Here is a 20,980-nt window from a genome sequence, read left to right as displayed (position 1 = left end):
AAACTGAAAAAAAATTGTCATCAGGATTTAATTCGCAAAGCTGGTTTCATAGACCTAGAAGTCCAGGTCCAGATGATAAATATGAAAAACGAAAAACGCCACAATGCTATCAGTGTGGGTCCTATCAACATTTAAGGCCCCAATGTCCAAAACTTAAGAATAGTACTGAAACTCCTGCTAATCTTAACAGAATTAGTGCAAAACCAGAGGATAAATTTCTATTACCTTATACTAGTATGGGTTACGTAAATGGTCATAAAATTCCTATATTAAGGGATTCAGGTGCTAGTATTGATATAGTTTGTCGCAAATACATCACGCCAGAAATGCTGACAGGTGAAAATGTGTGGGTGCAACAGCCATTAGATTTGAATCCAACCTGTTTACCATTGGCTGAGATCGAACTAAATTGCGATCTTGGGCGAGTAATAACTAAGGCTGCCATTATTAGAAATTAACTCGACAAAGGAAGGTATTTATTAGGCAATCGAACTTTTGCACTGTTGAATAAACAAGGAAAGGAACCTGATAGTTGTCCTCACCAGGTTAATGCTGTCTCTACTAGAGCTCAAAAGAAAAGAGAAATAGCCAAAGAGAAGATCTTGGAACCGATGAAGGAAGAAAATAAAGCATCCAGAGATGTATTTGAAGAAAAGGTTAAATCACCAGAATTAAACGTGGAAGATGGTCACGAAAATTTGAAAAACGATAAAGAAATTAATATTGAGAATCATTTTGCAATGCAGCGTTATCATCATCTTTCGGCTTTTGATTTAATATCAAAGCCGATACTAATATACGAAGAAAACAATTGTCGAAAGCAAATGACAAATGAATATTATCCGAAAGGCACAGATGAACTGAGGAGAGGCTTTGCTGTGAATTATAGCCGAGGAACTGGTCCACCATGGAAGAGATCTAGGCGCCGTCAAGAAAAAAAAAAGAAGATTAATTTGAACACTGTCCATTTTCTTCCTATTTAAATGTGGTGTAAAAATATTTGTTTAAAATTTAAAATTTTCGGCCTGAAAATTTGGAAACTTATGAGAGAAGTTATCTTTTCTCTTTAAGCAATTGAGCAAGCCGAGCTTATAAACTTTCGAAATTTACAGAACTTTTCCCTTCGGAAAAGTCTCTCCGTTGGGGGAGAGGTTGTAACAGCTTTAAATAGTATTAAAATTTTGTAGTTTAAATAATTTAAATAGATGAACATTAAGGTATTTGTGAATGGCAATATTTGAAACCAGACTCGAGTGCCTCGTGCGACTCTCGCACGAAGAATGTAATTTTTTTTTAAATGTTAGAATATGTTTTCTCTTCTTGTTTGTATGTCGCCATTTTTTTAGTGTTAAATAAAAGTTATTGCTGTGTTCCATCATTGAAGTTGCTTCATTTCGCCAAAGAAGCATCACAGGACCTTTCCCCGCATATTTCTACAGAAAAAATATGACGAACTCCGATATATGCGCATGTGGAGAACAAGGAACTCCTGATCATTACACTTTCTCATGTCCCTTAATTGAGGATATTCACATAAAGTCCCCACGAACTGATCTTCTGGCATTCCTAAGGCTTTTAATTAAAGATAAACATCAGTTCCAAGATTTCACAAAATTATGCAATGACTCTCTTCCTATGGCCTACATCTCTAAGTGTAAGTCCTTGTATTGCATAAATTTAGTGAATTTTTACATACGATTGCGGACAAAATGACTCCACTCGTGAACTTTATGAAGTGCAATAAACCTTTATATCTGAAGGACACCCACCTGTTTAGCATTATTATTACAAATCATTATAATATTGTGTTACCAGTACTAATTATAGTTATCTCATTATATTTATCTGGTTACTAATTACATTTATCTCTTGTTTTCGTTGCGCTATAACAGATGTTCAATATAATTTGTGAATTTCAAATTGTATTCAGACTATATTGTAATCTCCTTATGTCTTACATAATTACTTTTTATAATTACTAAATGCGGGGCGTACGGTGGGATTGCACGATGTACCATATTAGGCCAATTCTGGACCATTTGGAAAGCTTCACATGCCCACTTCCTCAACCCTCCTATGTAAATTCTCATAGAACTTGCAATTTTTTCACCTTTTATTCTTATTTTTTCTCTCCCTCTTTTCTTTCTTTCTTTTTCCCTAGAGTTAGTGTGGAAAGGCATTACCAGTTGACGCATGGTACATCGCTGGTGTCCCCCCATATTTTTATCTGCAACTGTACCCGTACGTGTAACGTGTATACGAGCTATTTTTCCCTATAAAGTCCTCCATGAAGGCCTACTTCTCTTCAGGCAGATAACCATTCCGTACTTTGCTGTAATCATATAAACCAAAACCATCAGTGAAATTTTAACCTCCAAAAATCAGTTAAAAATAACTAATCCGTTTGCTACTTATAAATAATAATAAATGTTTCCGTTTATTTCTGTAAGAGCATTTCTTTCTTTTTGCAGAACTGAAATAGGTATTCGTATGAAGTGGATGAAGGAGTAGATATCCAGCTGATTTGATCTTAACTTTCGGAAAAGTCATTTTATCTTTGTCACTGAATAACGTAGGGTGAGCATTTAGTCTGAAGGCAATAAATTATGCATAAATTCAAAGGCAGTAGATTCTTATCACGAAATATGATAACACATAAAAAGAATCATTATTTTAACCTCGTTCTGCGAAACCTCTTGACTTGAGTTAACAGCATTTCACTCCTCTTGAGTTAACAGCAATTCACAAGCAATGCAAATACTCATCTGCTTTTCTGAAATGATCACCTCTGAAAGTGATTAGTAATTTTATAAACAAAGTTACATAAAGTTACATAACGGTATCCAAATAATCGTGTTCTGTGAAATTATTACCGGCACATAAAATGAAAACATTTTAAAAGCGGGGATGCTCATTTGAAGAAGATAGGTGACCAGTTGTCATATTCATTATTGTTAAGAATTAGTTTGTTGCCTAAATAAGAAATGAAATTAGATACTACATAGGACAAATTGCTTAAATAAACATTAAAATTAAATTTTAATAACCAGGTTACCACATTAAAGAAGTGTCAGTTACATCTACCACCATCGTAATTGTCTAATGTAAATAATGTAATGCAGATATTAGATAATTTAATGCTAAAATACTAAAATATTAAATTCTAAAATATGAAAATATATTAGATAAATATTCAATAAAACTTTATCCACTTCATCAAATATTCATCATGTTCCTTCCCCTTGCGAATATTAAGAACCAAAGGAATTTCACATTTCTTCTTATATTAATGAGTTTAAGATCTTGAATATATTGAGAAGAATGTTTTATTTTTTTTAAACTGGAAAACTTATATTTTAAATTATTAGGAATATTTACTTGAAAAGTAACAATGTAGCAATACATTAATGCAAGTTGTGAAACCTTACAACGAATCACATATATCTCTGAGCTTCTCGTTAAAATATTATCGAATAGCGAATTTAGTTCATTTGAAGCCATATATAACTGGATAAAATGACTTCTGTGATCGTCAAAAACTAACTGCATCTAAGATTTAACTTTAGGGAAAACTCATTTTTATACTGGCTTTAGTTTCATTTGAAATAATATCTTAGGTACTCAATGTCTTTCTCTTTCAAAATGGATAATTTTCTATGAAATCAACGTTATTATATGATTCAACTTTTCTTAATTTTATATGGTGTATTTCTCTTTTATTTAAAAAATTCGTTTGCACCCATAAACCAAAATATTATCTGCATAAATTAGCTTAATATGAATTTAGGTTCACCATATGTACAGAGTTATGCCCTCAAAAGGTGCCTTCGAAGTTTTTTTTAATTTATTTTCTTATATATGGCACACCAGTTACATCAAAAGAAGAAAAAGAAAAAATAGTTTCGTAAAATATTCGCTGATCTTAAAATAATATTTTAAGTTCATTTTCGTGGATGTGACTGAGAAATGGGTAAAAGGAGAATGAATGAAATGCGTTAGAAACGATTCTTCGATTTCAATCTACAAAATATAGCTAAATCTGTTAAACTAGTAGTGGCTGAGTAGTTAAGATCGCTGAACACTAGTAGTTCGGCCCAAGCGAACGGATTGGTTACATGGTTGGTTTTCGTCGTTATTTTTAAGTGTAAAATGAGTATGAGCCAATTTTTCTTGTAAAAGCCTCCATGAAATCATCCCTCTCATGAGACAGGTAGCCCTCGCATTCTTTGCGATGATTAGTAATTTTATGCCATATTCAAAAATTCTGATGTGGATACCACACGACTTCCTTGTACGGCCTGTTCAATTATACACATATTTTGCTACTTTTCATTTAAACTTATTTCCTCAAATTTCATTATATATATTCCCATTCCAAAAGATATACCTCCCATTCAATTAATTCAGTTCTCACTTCAGCAAGGCAAAAGTACATAAAAACTCAAGATATCTTTATTAAATATTGCAAAATGAAGAAAAAATAAAACACCAAATACAGTTATAAAAGTTTAAAAAAATTACAATTAAAATTCGGATTTCTACGCAAAAACAAGCAATTTGGCCGGCGGGCAGGAAGAAAAATTTTTCGGTGCACAAAATTGAAAGTTTACTTTTGGTCCCACTCGGCGAAAAGATACTGAAGTTGGTGCACAATCTTACTTAATTCACTATTCTACTAAGAGTTTCAAATGTAAAAAATTGCAGCTTCGTTAGGTTTAGTATCACCTAAATAATTTTTTTAATTATTGATAGTTCTAAAACTGTTGCATGAAGATTAAATAAAGACATAAAATCTTTAACCGGATCATAAGAACAACATAATTCAATCACTTTTAAAGCAAACAGTGCATAATTTACCAACATATAAGAATAAAAAAAAACTGATCTGGCCGAGCCGGGTAACAGAGTGGATATATTTATATACCACGTTAGGTACGGCCAATTGCAACCAAAAAGGGAGCTGCACACCTAGATATCAGCTTGGCTCCAGTAAACTACGACTTCTACCCCGAAAAAATCGACACACAGCTGGACGACTCGGGATCAAACGCACTTCCTTGCGCGTTTCCTAGCTGACTCCTAAAATTATAAACTCCCTCGCTTATTCAAACCTATCTTCATTTGCATTAGTGACATCTATCGGAAGAGACAGAAATTACAGGAAAGAATTAATATAAAAATAACATATTAGCTTCTACTACTAGTATTACTCACCACTGAGCAACCCACAGACCAGGGTATTAACCATACGGGATTATCGCCTAGACATCGGAGTGAATCTTCCTCTAGCCAAACCTCAGCCCAGGACTGGGATGACAGTGCAGAGAGCATTATTATTTCTATGAAAACTGATAACATGAGCAAACAAGAGTCTTGAAACGAATGCATGCTTCAATTCAGAGACATCATTATGGTGTTAACAGAATGGTATAATTATAAATACGGAGAAAACATTAGCTGTGAAAATACTAACTTCAGAGTTTTCCGCCAATCTTATGTTTTTTACTCCAGGATATTCTACCAAATCATGTTAACTCAGATCTTGAGTGAATCTTAGATTTTTATCCATGCAGATTGTCAGTTCGTGAATAAGGCAACAATCATTTGACGACAATTAATTATAATGATTAGACACATCATGAACAGATATGTTACAGCTTAATATTGTTTGTTAACCCTGTAGTAAAACCATTAATGTTCCTTTGAAATTATAATAATGCACTATATTTCTATGAAACAAACTGAGTTTTATAAATAACTACATATTGCTTGGTAACATTATGATACTTTTCCTTGGCAACAAGCTTATTAATATTTGCAAAAGCGGTATTATTAATAAAATAATATTTTTTCTGCTACCATATAGTGTCAGTTTCGTCAACAGAGTGTGAAATTAGATATACAGTATGTTCGAATGCGTTAGCTCTATGTGTTAATTTTAGTTTCTAAACATTTATTATTTTAAGCACTTCTGTAATTAAATAGTCGTGAAAATATGAATATAAGAACTGCAAATAAAATAAAGCTATAGGAAAAATGCTAAAATAATATGTTTGGAAAAGACATCAGTTGTACTTCCGCTAATTGGAAATCTTACAAAAATAGAGTGAAGTGTAAATAGAAACCCATCCCAATTTTAAACCGATGTTTCATGTTGTTTACCCGACGCGCCATTTTTCACCCGAAACACGACAACCAAAAATAGAAGTCAATGAATCGGAAGCGAGCAAACGCTTTCTTCGTATCAGTTTGTCATGAGAGATAAGGGGTATCTTTTAATAGTCTATTACTCTTGGCTGTAAGAGAGAGCGTGTAGTTCGAAGATTGCCATTTTCGCCGATATAGAGCATTAACTTTTTATTTTAGTTTTCTTGAAAATTTTCCATCACCAAGATGGCAGCTTAAACGAGGCAGTTTTATGGACCTCTGAGAAAAAGAATTACGATTCCAAATTGCCTTATTTCTAAGATTTCGCCATTTAACAACACAGATGCAATTTGGTGTTTTTAAGGCATCACTTATAAATGGTCCATAAATAAGGAAATATTTTCCAAACTCTTACTTTTTTATGTCTTTATAACATTTGAATGCAGATATTATTGCTTAAATTGCATTCGAAGCTATTGAATTCTTTGTTTTGTTTGCATTTATATTAATTTTTACTGGCCATTAAATGCAGCATTGTTATAGCAATGGTTCCTAGGCCTTTTATTGCCTCTTTGCTGTTTAAATATCAGGATATTGTCGACCAAAATGTGGAGAGGGTTAGATTTTATATTGCTTTATATTGTTTAAATAACCAATACTATTTAAATTATCAAAAAACATTTTTTGCATTATTTTGTTTTCATTCATTTCATGATTCCTATGAATAAAAAATAATTAGTGTTATTTGCTAATTTTGAAAGAAAAATTTAATAATCGATGAATTATTAGTAAGTATGCCTTTTTGAACATTTTTTAAATATTATTTACTACTTCATGACTTTTTACCATTACAAAATCGTTAAGTCTGTATTTGTATTCTCGATTGATATTCAGGGTTATTAGAATTATTAGAAAACAATAAAAAAGCAAATTTTTTAGGCATATGTTTTCATTATGGCATTTATCAATAAAACAAGATTTTAAAATGAGGCATATAACGTTCGACGGCATTTCACCTGATTAAATATTTATGTTCATTCAAAAATAACATAAAAAAATAATTTTAGGTTTAAATATTTTTACGTATAACATTCTGAAAAATCTAATTTTTTTAATATTCAGAAAATAAATCCTTCATTGCTCCATCTTTGCTAGTCAAATAAACACATCTTCTATTTCACAGCAGCCAATTTTCAGAGTCTTCTGATAGTGAAGACTTCCAAGAGGCGTTTCAGATGCAAGAAATATTTCATTTTTGGTTAATAAACCCAAATTTAAGCCTTATTACCGTCAGCTTTTCAAGAAATTGTGTCTTAGTTGCTTTTCAACTGAGAGAGTTAGTGATTTCATTTTCTAACATTTAAATAGAATATTGGCTAATTTCTCTCTGTTGTCACATATATGTCGTATGTAGACAAAAATATGTCTACATACGGCATATTTTTGCATTTTCACTCCCGCAGCCAAAAAGAAGATTCTGTTTAACTTCGGCACTGCAGCCTTGCAAATTTCTCCACTTTACTTTTTGTTTCTTATTATAAATTGTTTAACGTATTTAATTTTTCGAATGTGTTCTTTTAGTTACATTTAATTTTAGTTTCAGATCGTACATGTGTTAACAATAGTTTCGATAATTTACTATAAATTACGCTTCTGTCTTTGGATTAAGCATTTTAACATATATTATACTACAATAACAAAACAAAAAAGAAAACGTCATAAAATTTAAAAAATCTGAAAGATTTCAGATTTCATGTTATTTTTTAACGTTTTGTTTGTTACCTTTATTTATTAAGTTCTTTGTAGTTAAGCTACATAAAATTCAATTCAAGAGCAAGATCACAAAGTATTTAAAAACAGCATATCTTTAGAATTTCCTGTAGACTCGCGTGTGGAGGTAATTTTTTTTTTTCGTTCAGTGTTGTCATTGCTCACTTTGATATCGTTTTGTTAGTTAATCATAAATTCGTTAAAGGTTTACAAAATAGGAAATATATTATTCGAAATTCAAAATTCAGGCTTCCAGATGCACATGTTCGAGAGAGAACTAAGTTATTGAAAATTTGGTTGCTCTAGGTATCATCGTTTTCTCACAATGTGGGAACATACATACATACATGCAGATTCTTCATTATTTAATTTCTTTAAATCTTATACAGGACAATAATATTTGGTGACAACAAGTTGAAAAGAGATTCAACGCTTTTAGTGATTCCATAGAAAATGTCTTTTCGAGACTAATAGCCCTTCTGGGCTAACGCTCTTTGAGGACTAATAAAGCTACATATATGGGTATTCTGTTTTTCACCTTAATATGCAGTAGTTAATAAATATCAGACAGTTTTAGGGCAAGAGATTTATGGCTTGTTTTAGAGTAATGAATAATTTTCATATTTTCTCTTCTCTTCAAATTATGGTTGTATTATGTCCAGTTCCTGATACTTAAATCGTGAGGAATCAATCTTCTTTGGTTACTAATTTTAATTTCCGTAACTAGTTTTCAGATTCACATTTAGCTGTATTAAGGCCATTTGCTTTTATTTTAGAAGTGCAGATCCTAAATTTTGGCAGTTTTGTAATCATTTTCTATTGTTACAATAGCTTTTAATATTCTTGTGATATTTTAACAAGACGTTTGAGGAGAGCAGTATTTTCAAATAAGCATAAAATTCTTTATATGGATCTGAAATCACAATTTGCATTTGTCTATTTGAAAGAATTGAAAATAGCATTTGATAGTTTTTTATCCACTTTCCAAAACTATTAATTTATGGAGGAGGGAATGGCTTACACCCCATACAATTCATATCGCGTAAAATGTAATTGCTACGGGTTCGTAAAATCGCCTTAAATGACTGAGTCAGATGGATGAGAAGATTCAAATTTTTATTATGTTAAATAGCATCTCTTAAATAAGATAACTTGTTGTAAAAAGCCCAAGTAGAAAGGATAGTTACAGTGTAAAACTCTCGATCGTAAATAAAGCGCGAGGACTAAAATAAGATGAAGTATTATTATAGGTCATCAGAATCACGCACAAAAGAGTCTAAAGCAATCATCATTGAGCAAAGAAACTTACCAGTGCGAATTCTCAACTGACTGTGTTACGGCCGCTCCCAACCGCCATTTGGCTCAAATGGCAGAGAACGTTTTGGAAACTTTGAAAAAAATTACTCTTAAAATTGCTCTTCAAAACCGTGTTTTCAGAAATTTGGCATAAGCATTTTTTTATGTATTTCCGGTTCTATTTAAGTTATATTTAGAGTTTAAATGTCCAATGACTCAGATTTAAAAGATCTGCGTCGTAGTATATAAATACGTACGAGCAATAAAAAAGGGACAGAAATTCGAAATCAAAATAAAATCACGAATATACGTAAAATTACCGTATAATATACTAAAATAAAACAGCACTCAGTATTACAAGAGTATATGAAAACTAAATTATGAAGATATAAAACAAATATTTAAAAAACTTTACATTATCATGTATAAATCAGAAACCTCATTCCTTTTCTTCACTAGATCAGTCTTTCTGTCCCTAAATTTTCAGTCAAATCTGCATGCATTACAAAGAATAAAGGCAGAAGAAAACAAAGTCACTTTGTGAGATGTTACAGAGAATATAAATTTGCGGTAAACGTTTAAAAGGTTTATCTCTGAATTATGTTTAATTCCCAAATAGTAAATGAAATATTTTCAGCAAGGAATACGCATCGCATGAAGCCATTTAAATACATATATTCATAACTTATTTAATTTATCGAATTTTCATTGCTTTCCTAACTTCTATATATGTATGTAGTTATTAGTAAGTTATCTTGTCAAAACGTTCAGTTTAAACAATTTAGAGTATTGTCATTAAAGTGAATTTTTTAGTTATTCTTATTGTGCATTAATTTTATAGTATTTAATGAATTTCAGTTTACAAAAAATGCGAGCTACTTTATGACTGATTATAAGAATTTTTTTAGTTAATATCTATCTATATTAGACATAACATCTATATTAGACATAACAAAACAGCAATATTCTTTTATCTTTTCAGGCAAACATAGTTTGTACGAAGCACGAGAAAGAGAAAGCCAAAATGCAAGCAACTATTGAAAAATTACAAGAAGCCTTCTGTGATAAAGAATCTAAACTGCAGGTACAGGATATTATCTATATATATATAAAGAAGAAAGTCTGTATGTTTTGATTGTCCTCTATATATAAATACTACTATAGCTACTATAGCTATTCTTCGCTAACTACTATAACTATCGTCACCAAACTTTCTACAATTCTTTTCTGGGTCATGGAAAAGGTCGACGTCCACTTTTTTCCAAAAACAAACAGCTAAACTCAGAGATATTAATTAAAAACTGGGAAAAACGATAATTTTCGCCCTCATTTTTCCGAGTGGCAACAGTCTCGCAAGCTGGAGATGAAAATCTGCTTTATTTCGAAAGTTGTTGCCACTTCTCGCTTTCAAATCCTAGAGTTTGTTAATAAAAATTTATAAGTTTTACGATGAAATAAAAATAACATTGCCAAACATTAAATGCATTATTCCCGATTCCAAAAATTCCCGGGAACCCATTTCGGCTATTATCATCTTCGTACGACTTTAATCATCCGAAATATTAATTAAAAACTCTGAATTTTCGCACTCATTTTTCCGAGTGGCAGCAGTGTCGCACGTTGAAGATAAAAATGCTTTATTTTGAAACGTGTTGCTACTGCTCGATTTCAAATCATAGAGTTTGTTAATCAGAAATTTTTAAATTTTACAGAATTTATAGATATAAAGAATAATGTCTGTTTGTGTGTTTGTTTATTCGCATTATTGGTTTCTGATTAATTATAATTTTATGTCACATTTAATCGACTAAAATTGAAATATAGGTGAAATATTGGATGGAACTTGAGCCTTTACAACCTTCTGTTTAGAAGGACGAAAATCATTAAAACCTGCGTGCCATTGTTGCTGGATATAATGAGAGAGAATGAGTTTATTTTTCTATCGAAATTTTTTATGTGGGTTCCATATCGCATCAGACTAAAACATGTATGACTATAAATCCTATTTTTTGCATCGTTATTAGAGAAGGATTATAGCGGTATCGTTTTCTCTGTTGTTAGATGCATTACTCTCAATCTAACTTCACTGGCATCGGGTACTTCCCCTTGTATAATATAAAAAAAAGGAATTTCATATGTTTTTACCCGCTATCGTATATTTAAAAAATATGCAAAATTCTTTAAATCACACTTTTTTCTATTTTTCTTAAATACATTAAAACCTAAAACATAACTATTAACTATAGTAATATCCTTGATCTTATGTGACTTGAAAAATAGGCGTTTCTCTGTGTGTTTGCCAACATAGGCATATTTTGTTCTTAAATGCTCTAAAACCTGAAAAACAACTATTAATTGTACTAATATTCTTGATCTTATATAATTTAAAATAGCTCTGTAGGTTTGCTAGCATAGGCGAATTTTAAAATAAAATTGATGAAAATTTATGATCTATCTGTTTATGGCAAACTACTCTAGGGCTATCTGCATACACGCAGAAATTGAAATTAATTGGCTGTTATGATATTCAAACATTTGAAATTTTGTTATTCTCCTAAGATAACTGGTATATGAGTGCCCCCGATTTTATTTTTAGTCAATTATGACACAGAATATCATAAACTTTAAAAAATTATTTTTCTTTTGTGCATTTAACTTAAAACACGTAACACACGTGATTAAATTTTCTCGTGTTATAGGATCTTGCCAACATGACAACGCGGCTGGAACTCCTCGCGAGGCAAATGAATAAATGATTAACAGCTTGGTAATGGAGTAATGAGTAAATGATTAATAGTTGAGTAAATAATTGACAGTTGAGTAAATGATTAACTGTTGTAATAGTAAGTGATTAACCAAGAGTAAATGATTAACAGTTGAAAGAAAGCAAAACCGCTGCCTTAATTTGGAGTAGATTTTAAATGAAAGCCTATCGGTTCGAGGACATATTTTTACTTCTGAAGAAGAGGGACATGTGGCTGATAGTTTTATTTAAAATATACATCAAACTGTGGTTGCAATTTTTCTCTAAATTTAAATTCTATATTAGTATGCTTCTCTTCCAATTAGTCAATAACTAGCTAGTTAATACTGCGACATTCTCGTCTCGTAAGAAGGAATATGAAAGTATTAATTGCATTTTTGTATTCTGTCAGTTATATTCTAAATGCGTAGTATTATATACTTACATATAATATAATTATAATGTAAAAAATATGTTGTATTTCCCCTGAGACAAACATTTATTCATATACTACATATAAATATTTATTAAACATTTATCTATTTTGTCAAAAAATCTGATGTGTAAACCACATGACTTCTTTGTACGGAATATTAAATTACACGATTTTTTCTTGCATTTCATTTAAACTTATTGGATTGAATTAAATTGAATTAAATGTACTTCGTAGATAGCGCATAAACCACAATAGAATAAATGCACTCTTTAAAGTTTACTATATTTGTTTACCATAGCGATACTTTGGTACTACGTTCACTTAACAGCGTTACATTTCATTCATTTTATAACTCAGAATGCACAACATTTATATTATCTGAAGAATTATCTAATCGTTGCCACATGTTCTATTCAAATACTATAATAAATCTAAAACCATGTATAAAAGAAATATTTTTTAAAAAAAAAAGGAAGAAGAAAAACTTTTTCACAGACGATTCGGTGTTTCTCATTCAATTAATTCAGTTCTCACTTCGCGACAACGCAAAATTACATAAAAAATCAAAATATATATATTAAAAATTACGAAGTAAATATTAAAGATTTATTTCCTCGAATAAATTCCAGAATGGATTAAGCATGATTGAATTCGCGATAATGAATGAAGGCGTTATCTTTTTTGTTGCAAAGCTTAGTTTCTCTAGATTGGGAACAAATCCACTATTCTGCTGACTTTCAAATGTAAACAAATATGGCCGCATGGTAATCAAAACGTAGGCTCTGCCGCATTTAAGAAACGTTTCTATTGTTAATACTTCCACAATTATTGCATGCAGGTTAACTAAAGGCATAAAAATCTTAACCAGAACAACATAAATCAATAATTTTTTAATCAAAAATGCACAATTTGCAAACGTATAGGAATAAAGAAACTGAACTCACTGAGGCGAGTAACAGAGTGGATATATAGATATACATAATATTTATATACATTTGGTGGGGCAGATAGCAACCAAAATATGAGGTGCACATCTACATGTTATGATAGTCCTACATACAAAATTTCAACGTTCTGAGTCTATTCGTTTTTGAGTTATGCGAGATACGTACGTACGCACAGATGGCACGAAAAATTCTCTTTATAATTCATTTTAAATCAATTTTATAATTTTTTGTGGAGGGTGAAAGAATCTTTTAGTCTGCCCTTATGTGCTGCAGTTGTCACGCAAAAAGATCGTTAAATTTCATTCGTTAGCCGCCAGAATGGATATTTTCGTTGAAATATGATACCCAAAATTTTTCGCGATTACAATACCTTCTTTTTACTTCGTACAAGGAAGTAAAATACAATGAATCATATTATCATAAATTTAAACATGCTCCTAGTCATAAAAAGATAAGGTATGCGAAGCGACTATGATAGGTAGGGCACGCATAACAACATCCATTACAGTAAGCATAAGCTGGAGAGCTTTTAATACTCATTTTGCTTCCGCACGAAATAATGCATTGGTTACGCTATTATTTTACTTTGTTTTCTAAGCGAAGTAAATATATTAGCTCTAAGTACAGGGTACCGCAAATTTATCTACAACAGGCCACAGAAATTTGACTCAAGATAGCAAAATACTTGAGGAAACTGCGGCTGATTGAGACAATTCTTTTCCTCCTCAAAGGACATTTAAAATAATACACCAGAGCTTCACTCTCATCTATGGCAACATGAAGAAACAAGCTCCTTCATCATCTAGAATATCTAGATTTCGGGTATGAAATAAACTACCAGTACCCTTAATCCTCTGAACATAGATCGCTTCTGTTAATGAATGATACTACGTTATAAAAAAGAACATATTTCAGAAGGAATACATTTCATATCAAACACATTAAACATATTAAACATACTAATTCAGAAGTCAAACAACAAAAATCAGCGTTATATTTACAAAATTTTCACAGGACTAGTTTCGATGGTTTTACCGAACCACCATCTTCAGCTGCAAAACCGCAAATGAACAAGATAGGAAATAATGATTAGATAAGATAAGATTTGTTGTTTGACTTCTGAATTAGTATTTATTCGGCGTGTTATTGTGTCTTAATTATATTAAACATGTAGACAAAATATCTGATGAGGACACCACATGACTTCCTTGAAATTATTCCTTGACCTATGAAATTATATATTTTTGTTGCTGCTCTTTTTTTAAACTTATTTCCTCGACTTCCATTAGATATATATATTTTTTATTGAATTAATTCAGTTCTCCCTTTGCGGTAAGGCAAAAAACTCAAAACATCTTCATTAAAAATTATAAAATGAAGAAAAACCTAAAATACCAAATGTAGTTGAAAACTATCAAAGAAAAACAATTTTTGCACAATGAGAGTTTGTACGCCAAAACAAGCAATTCGTCCAATGCACAGGAAGACCAAATTTTCGGTGCTCAAAAATTTAAAGTTAGCTCTTGGTCCCTCTGAAGTTGGTATACCAACTGACTTAATTCACAATACTACTACGAGCTTCAAAATATAAACAAATAGTTGCCGCTTAGGCCTAGCGATACTTAAGCTTTTAAATGTTTGATAATTCTACAACTATTGCATGCCGATTATCAAAAACATGAAAACAGTAACAGGAACATAAGAACTACATAAATCAATCCCTTTCAATCAAACCCATATATAAAATTTAAACAATCTGCGGCTACCCATTTTTAGCTATGCGAGATACCTAAGTATAGACGTCACGGGAAAAAATTCTCTTCTGAATCATTTTAAATCCATTTTACAATGCGTTTCTGAGAAAAGCGTCCTTTATTCTTTCCGTACGTATGCAACGCAAAAACATCGTCCAAATGGAATCGAGAGCGGTCAAAAGGGATATTTTCGTTGAAATATGATACGCGAAATTTTTCGCGATTATCGTACTTCCTTTACTTCCTACAAGAAAATAAAAAGAGCATATTTTAGGAAAATTCATGTCACATAAAGTAACAAAAAGAGAGCTGAAAATGTCTCGGATTAATTAATAACTGTGTGATATAAAATGAGCCTCGAATTACAAAAGACTTCTAAGATTATTGCTTATAAGGAGATTAAACATTGGCTTCTAATTTCGGTAAATAAGCTTAAAAATTTATGTTGCTTTGCTAGAAAATGTTATTAAAAATAACACCTGCATTCCATTGCTTAGAACCGTATTCTGTAGTTTAACATCCTATAGTTTCTACCATTAACATTTCATAAACCGGCTTTGGAGGAAGATGATTATTTTTATTATTAAAATATACATGAAAATATTTGTCATTTAAATTAACCCGACACGTTAAGGACTGCATCATTAAAGTCAACGTACTCGTATTTTTTTTTTTTTTTTTTTTTTATCTGGGTTTAAAATAAAGACATACGACTTCCAGTGATGACGCTATTTGATGACAATGTCCCAAGCATAAGTATAATGAGTAATCGTTAAACGTTTTATAAACTGTTACATTCTTGCAGTTAAAAGCAAGCATAACGACTAGGAAGGACAGAACTCGATAATAATTGCCGCTCTCTTAGCCAAGAAAATGTATATGTTCTTTAAAAAAATTAAAACAGAATAAATATTTTAATGTCCAGAAGTTTAAAAATCTAAGAAACGAAAGCTCTTTATTTAATCAGTTTCTCTGGAAATCAGGTATTAAAGCATATTTCCTTACATAAACCTAACATAGATTTCACATATGTAATAATCAAGGACCAGCTTAACTTTCAAATAAAAACATTTCATCTCTTGACACTGAGAAATGTGATTATTTCACAGGCAATAATAATACCGTGAATGATTAAACGGTATTCATTACATTATCAAGTAATTACATTTTGCATTTGAATACATATATTTAATCCTCGTATCCATATAGCATGGATTTTTAATCCCTTGTACGAAGTATTGTAATCGCGAAAAATTCCGGTTACCATATTTCAATGAAAATATCTATTTTGACCGCTATCGAATGCAAGTTAACAATGTTTTTGCATGACATCTGTACGTAAGGACATAATAAAAGACTCTTTTTTCCCAAACGAATTATAAAACTGATTTAAAATAGATTCAAAAGAGAGTTTTTCTTGGCGTCTGTACGTACGTACGTATGTATATATCTCGCATAACTCAAAAACGAGTAGTCTCAGAACGATGAAATTTTGTATATAGGACTGCTATAACATGTAGTTTTGCACCTCACGTTTTGTTTGCTATCGGCCGCACTAAAAGTATATATATTGTTGCATGCGTACGGGTTCGTTATGAACTGAATGAACAAGTCCGATGAAAAAAGGACAAAATTTATTATTATCTCAACAAATAAAACAAAATGCTCAAATTTCCTCAGATATTCGTACAGTATTACAATATCTCGCAGTAGTTATCTTTTAACTACTCAAACATTCAACAGATCTTAATTCAAAACAGGTGGAGAAAGTTAATCCGCGAATTCGCTCCAGTCAACAAGAGCAGTTTTCTAAACAAACTCTCAAAGCAACGACTAAGTGAATTGCCAATGCCAATGATTATAAATTACGGAGTGCCTGTGATTCAAAACCGTGTATAACTGAATTGAGAGGTTTTCCTCCTTCTTATAAGCTTTTTAAATCCGCGCGAGATTGTTCTAGTAATTTCTCGAAATTAAAGAGATATTTATTAAATGTTAAATGCACGTGCTCTTGTATTTTTAATTTCCGGCTTAGCTTTCTTTTAATATTTGTCAAGCGCTGCACTGCACGGGGAATAAAACAATTTTATTTATAATTCTTCTAACATTAACTATTTAAATACCAAATCCGTAACTATATATATATATATATATATATACTTAATATATATTAATATATACATGCCTACTTCTGTTCAGTCTTTTTTATTGGTAAATTTCGCAAAAGCTTTAAAAATTATTGAATTATGTTGTTCTTATCTTCCGGTTAAGGTTTTTATGCTTTTGGTTAATCTGCATGCAATAGTGTAGCGTTATCAACAATTTAAAAGTTGTTTCAGTGCGTCTACGCCTCATTTTTTTACCGTAGCAGTCATATTTGTTTACATTTGAAACTTAACGGAATAGTGAATTAAGTCTTCGTGCACCTTCACTGTCTTTTAGCCCGGTAGGACCAAAAGGAAACTTTTATTTTTGTGCACCGAAAAATCTGCCTGATGACCGAATTCCTTGTTTTTGCGTAGAAACTCTAATTTTAATTGTAAAAATCATTTTTAATTGTCTTAACTGTATTTGGCGTTTTATGTTTTTCTATAAATTATTATTTGCTTTTGTGCGAAGTGAGAACTAAATTAATTGAATGAAAATAAATCTCTAATTAAATTCAAAGAAATAAGTTTAAATGAAATACAGGAAAAAATGAGTATAAATTAATATTTCGTATAAGGAAGTCATGTAAGTCTGATTTTTAATTCAATAACGACCCTAAATCTGTCGCCTGAATGAAGTAATTATCTAAACTTATCACAGTTCGCAGTTACGAAACTTCGGATAATTGGACTGACTGTTCTCTTTAACATGATTGGTTAGTTATCCGAACGTTCCGTTCGGAATAATAATGAAATCTACACTCATCCACGTCATTAAATGTTCCTATTTATTATCCTTTATAAAATAAGGGGTTTAATTACAATAATTCTTTATTATTACGTGAACGAAGAAATTGCTTTTGAAAATTATTCATTCGTAATTTGCCAATTTGGCCTCATTAGTGTAAAACTCGTTTTTGTGTTTCGTTTGTAATTTGGAGTTTTGGTTTCAATTCTGAAGGTAAACTTTCTCCAGAACTGTGTATTTAATGTCACCTAAATTAAAAATTCTTATCTGATCATAGCATGAAAAACGTAATTAAATTTTTTTGACCGGTCAAAAAAATTTAATTAAAAATTCAACTGTGATTATATTTAACTGTGATATATAATAATAATAAAATCAATTAAAATATCAACTGTGATTATATTTGAATTTATAAAAATTTTACTTCGATAACTTGAGCTTTATTTAGTTAGTTCATTCTGAACCTGTTATTTCTTAGGAATTTCTTTACTTCAATAACACATCTTTGTGAAGCTTATATTTCCTTTATTGGAATTTACTTTATACCTACTTACTTAGCCAATAACTATATTTCTAATACAGTGATAATATAAACATATTTTGAAGGCTGGATTTCAAATTTCCATTATTAAATTTGATATCTAAGATTTTCATCTAAATGGGATGGGAATAAAATGGAATACCAAATCTAAGTATGTTTGTTAATCACACGATTTTTAATCTTTTCAGGACACAAAATCTCAACTCGTGCGGGAGCGTCGGATGTCCGAAATTATGGAACGCCAACTGAAGAATGCCCGAAACCTATCAGAGCAACTAGGTCGAATAATACACGATAGGGAGCAGGAGATCCGGACACTGAAGAATCTCCTCAACAAGAGGCAGGATAGTAAGAACATCTCAGAGGCCGCTTTTCAGGCTGCCATGCTCAAACGACAAACGGACAGGAGAAAATCAGTGTCGAAAGATGATTTTCAAGGTTCCATGCGACGGGTAAGTTTGAGCTTCATTGAAAAGAGGGCGTGACAGAAATATATGATGGATAGACTGTCAGAGACAGGATAACTTCCCCCCTCCTTTTGCGTTAAGGATGCGGAAAGGACAAAAATTGTTTAAAGGCTTCATTTATTGATTTCTTTGTAATCAATAAAAAATGCCATTATGGAAATCATTTTGTGAGTATTATCTGAATTTATCGTGATAAAGATTATTGTGCTTCGAAGAGGTGGTCCTAATTCTCGGCTACAAATGACAATACAAATTAATCTATTTAACTATTGATTAACTAATTAAATTAAGACTAATTAATTATATCTTCAGAAGAATTATAAATACTTCTGATATGTGGAATGATTATTCCGCAGGTTAATAAGGCTACATAATTCAGAAAGCGAAAGGAGGAATAGTGGAAGGTATATTGGGTCATCCAGAAAATTCTGCGTTTTTCAAATCAGAGCGCATTTCCTTTTCAGTATTTTGTTGCTTCTGATAAGCATGAATCTTATCTTGATTGAAGGGAATATTTAAATATGATCTTTTCTGCTCATTTTTTTTTATTCTTGCACATATTGTTGAATAATTTTTTCCCAATGTAATGAAGAACCCAGAAGTTTATTTTCATTATGCTATGCTCTTTTATTTTGAAGCAGTAAAAAATGCTTGTCAAATTGCTTGTAAAATTTGTGCTACATATGGACAAAGTACTGTTTCTGATGACCCAGTTTGAAGGCAGTTTGAGAAGTTTAAGGGATGAAATTTCAACTTTGAAGATGATATCCGTTCTGGATGACCATCCAGTGTAAACAAGGGCCTATCAAGGGAAGCTATTGCTGAAATTCCACTTTTATATAATTCAGAAACTATCAGACCGTCTAATTCCAAAACGTACAGTACATGATCATTTGAAGAAGATATGGAATGTAAGTTGTTATGATTTATGGTATTTTAATAGAGCAGGATATGCTTGCTCGAGTTTTGGCATGTGATTCTTCACTGAAAAAAATATAAAGAATCTCCTCTTATTTTGTATTTCTTGAAACGGCTCATTGCTGAAGATAAGAAGTGGATACTACATAATAATTTTACAAGAAAAAGATCAGGGAGTAAGCCAGAAGAACCTCCTTCAGTACCAACGAGAATGGGTTGCATCCGAAAAATCTAATGATTTGTGTATGGATGAGACCATAAAGGAACTGCAAACCAGGATTTGTTGCCACGAAATTAGACAATAAATTTGAGAAAATTCCGTTCCCAAATGGTAGTTTAAATGCAGAAATCGATGCAAAGCGCTCAGAACTGACCAATTTTCGAAGTGCTCTCATGGAACATGACAATGCTCGACTTCACATTTCGAAGAATTTCAGGCGAAAACTTACTCGGTAGAGTTGAGATGATTTGAGTCATCTCTCATATTCACTAGATCTTGCTCTTTTTGTCACTTCAAAATTATCTGAATGGCATGGAGTTCACTTCTTTGAAGAATATCAAACAGCACCTGGATAACGTCGCTATAAACAAAAATTCGGTACCTTTTTTTAAATAAAGAAATGAGCCAGCTACCAGAGAGAAGACAAAAAGTCATAGAACAAAACAGCGTTTATGTGTTTCAATGAAATTTGCTTGTGTTTTTGTACTGCTTCATTTGCATTTATCCTCTAAAAAACGCAGAACTTTCCAGATGACCCAATATTTTATGAAAACATTTCTCGCAAAGTAAAAGTTCGTTTTATTCCACTTCAAAGCGCCCAAATCGTAACACTAAAAGCTTAAAAAATATAGCTTTTTATACTTGTTATTAAATTTCTTCTCCCTATCAAAGAAAAAACTTTTTTAACAACAGTTACGTGTATGAAGTCTTAAAATTGTTTTACAATTATTTTTAAAATATTAGTGCTTTCCATGATAATATTAATCTATACTGTACAGGGAGAAATCTTATTCCTTTATTTTGCGTAATGTAGCGACGAACTGGTTCACCCCTCTTCCGATTTGA

At 31.3% G+C, this 20,980-nt stretch overlaps 1 protein-coding gene and 1 long non-coding RNA gene across 3 annotated transcripts in view; one reads left to right on the top strand and one right to left on the bottom strand.

Annotated features, from left to right (window-relative positions):
- Window positions 1-9,273, bottom strand: part of LOC118206026 (uncharacterized) — a 45,548-nt gene extending 36,275 nt beyond the window's left edge. Inside the window, exon 1 of the long non-coding RNA XR_015040228.1 lies at window positions 9,227-9,273. This is a non-coding gene — a long non-coding RNA (uncharacterized LOC118206026). The remainder of the gene's footprint in view (window positions 1-9,226) is intronic.
- Window positions 1-20,980, top strand: part of LOC118182814 (uncharacterized) — a 263,465-nt gene that overhangs the window by 144,934 nt on the left and 97,551 nt on the right. Inside the window, exons 1-3 of one of the 2 annotated variants that reach the window (XM_085813016.1) lie at window positions 6,318-6,935; window positions 10,196-10,297; window positions 18,718-18,981. In XM_085813016.1, the coding sequence (XP_085669142.1) occupies window positions 10,238-10,297; window positions 18,718-18,981 (324 nt within the window). In that variant the 5' untranslated portion in view covers window positions 6,318-6,935; window positions 10,196-10,237. Of the gene's footprint in view, window positions 1-6,317; window positions 6,936-10,195; window positions 10,298-18,717; window positions 18,982-20,980 lie in introns of those variants that run through there. The other variant, XM_085813015.1, reaches the window with a different exon arrangement.

This window comes from Stegodyphus dumicola, chromosome 3 (genome assembly GCF_044657685.1).
Source record: "Stegodyphus dumicola isolate Sdum_Otavi_A_Nest chromosome 3, ASM4465768v1".
NCBI lineage: Eukaryota > Metazoa > Arthropoda > Arachnida > Araneae > Eresidae > Stegodyphus > Stegodyphus dumicola.
This window is presented reverse-complemented; position numbering and strand designations above follow the sequence as displayed.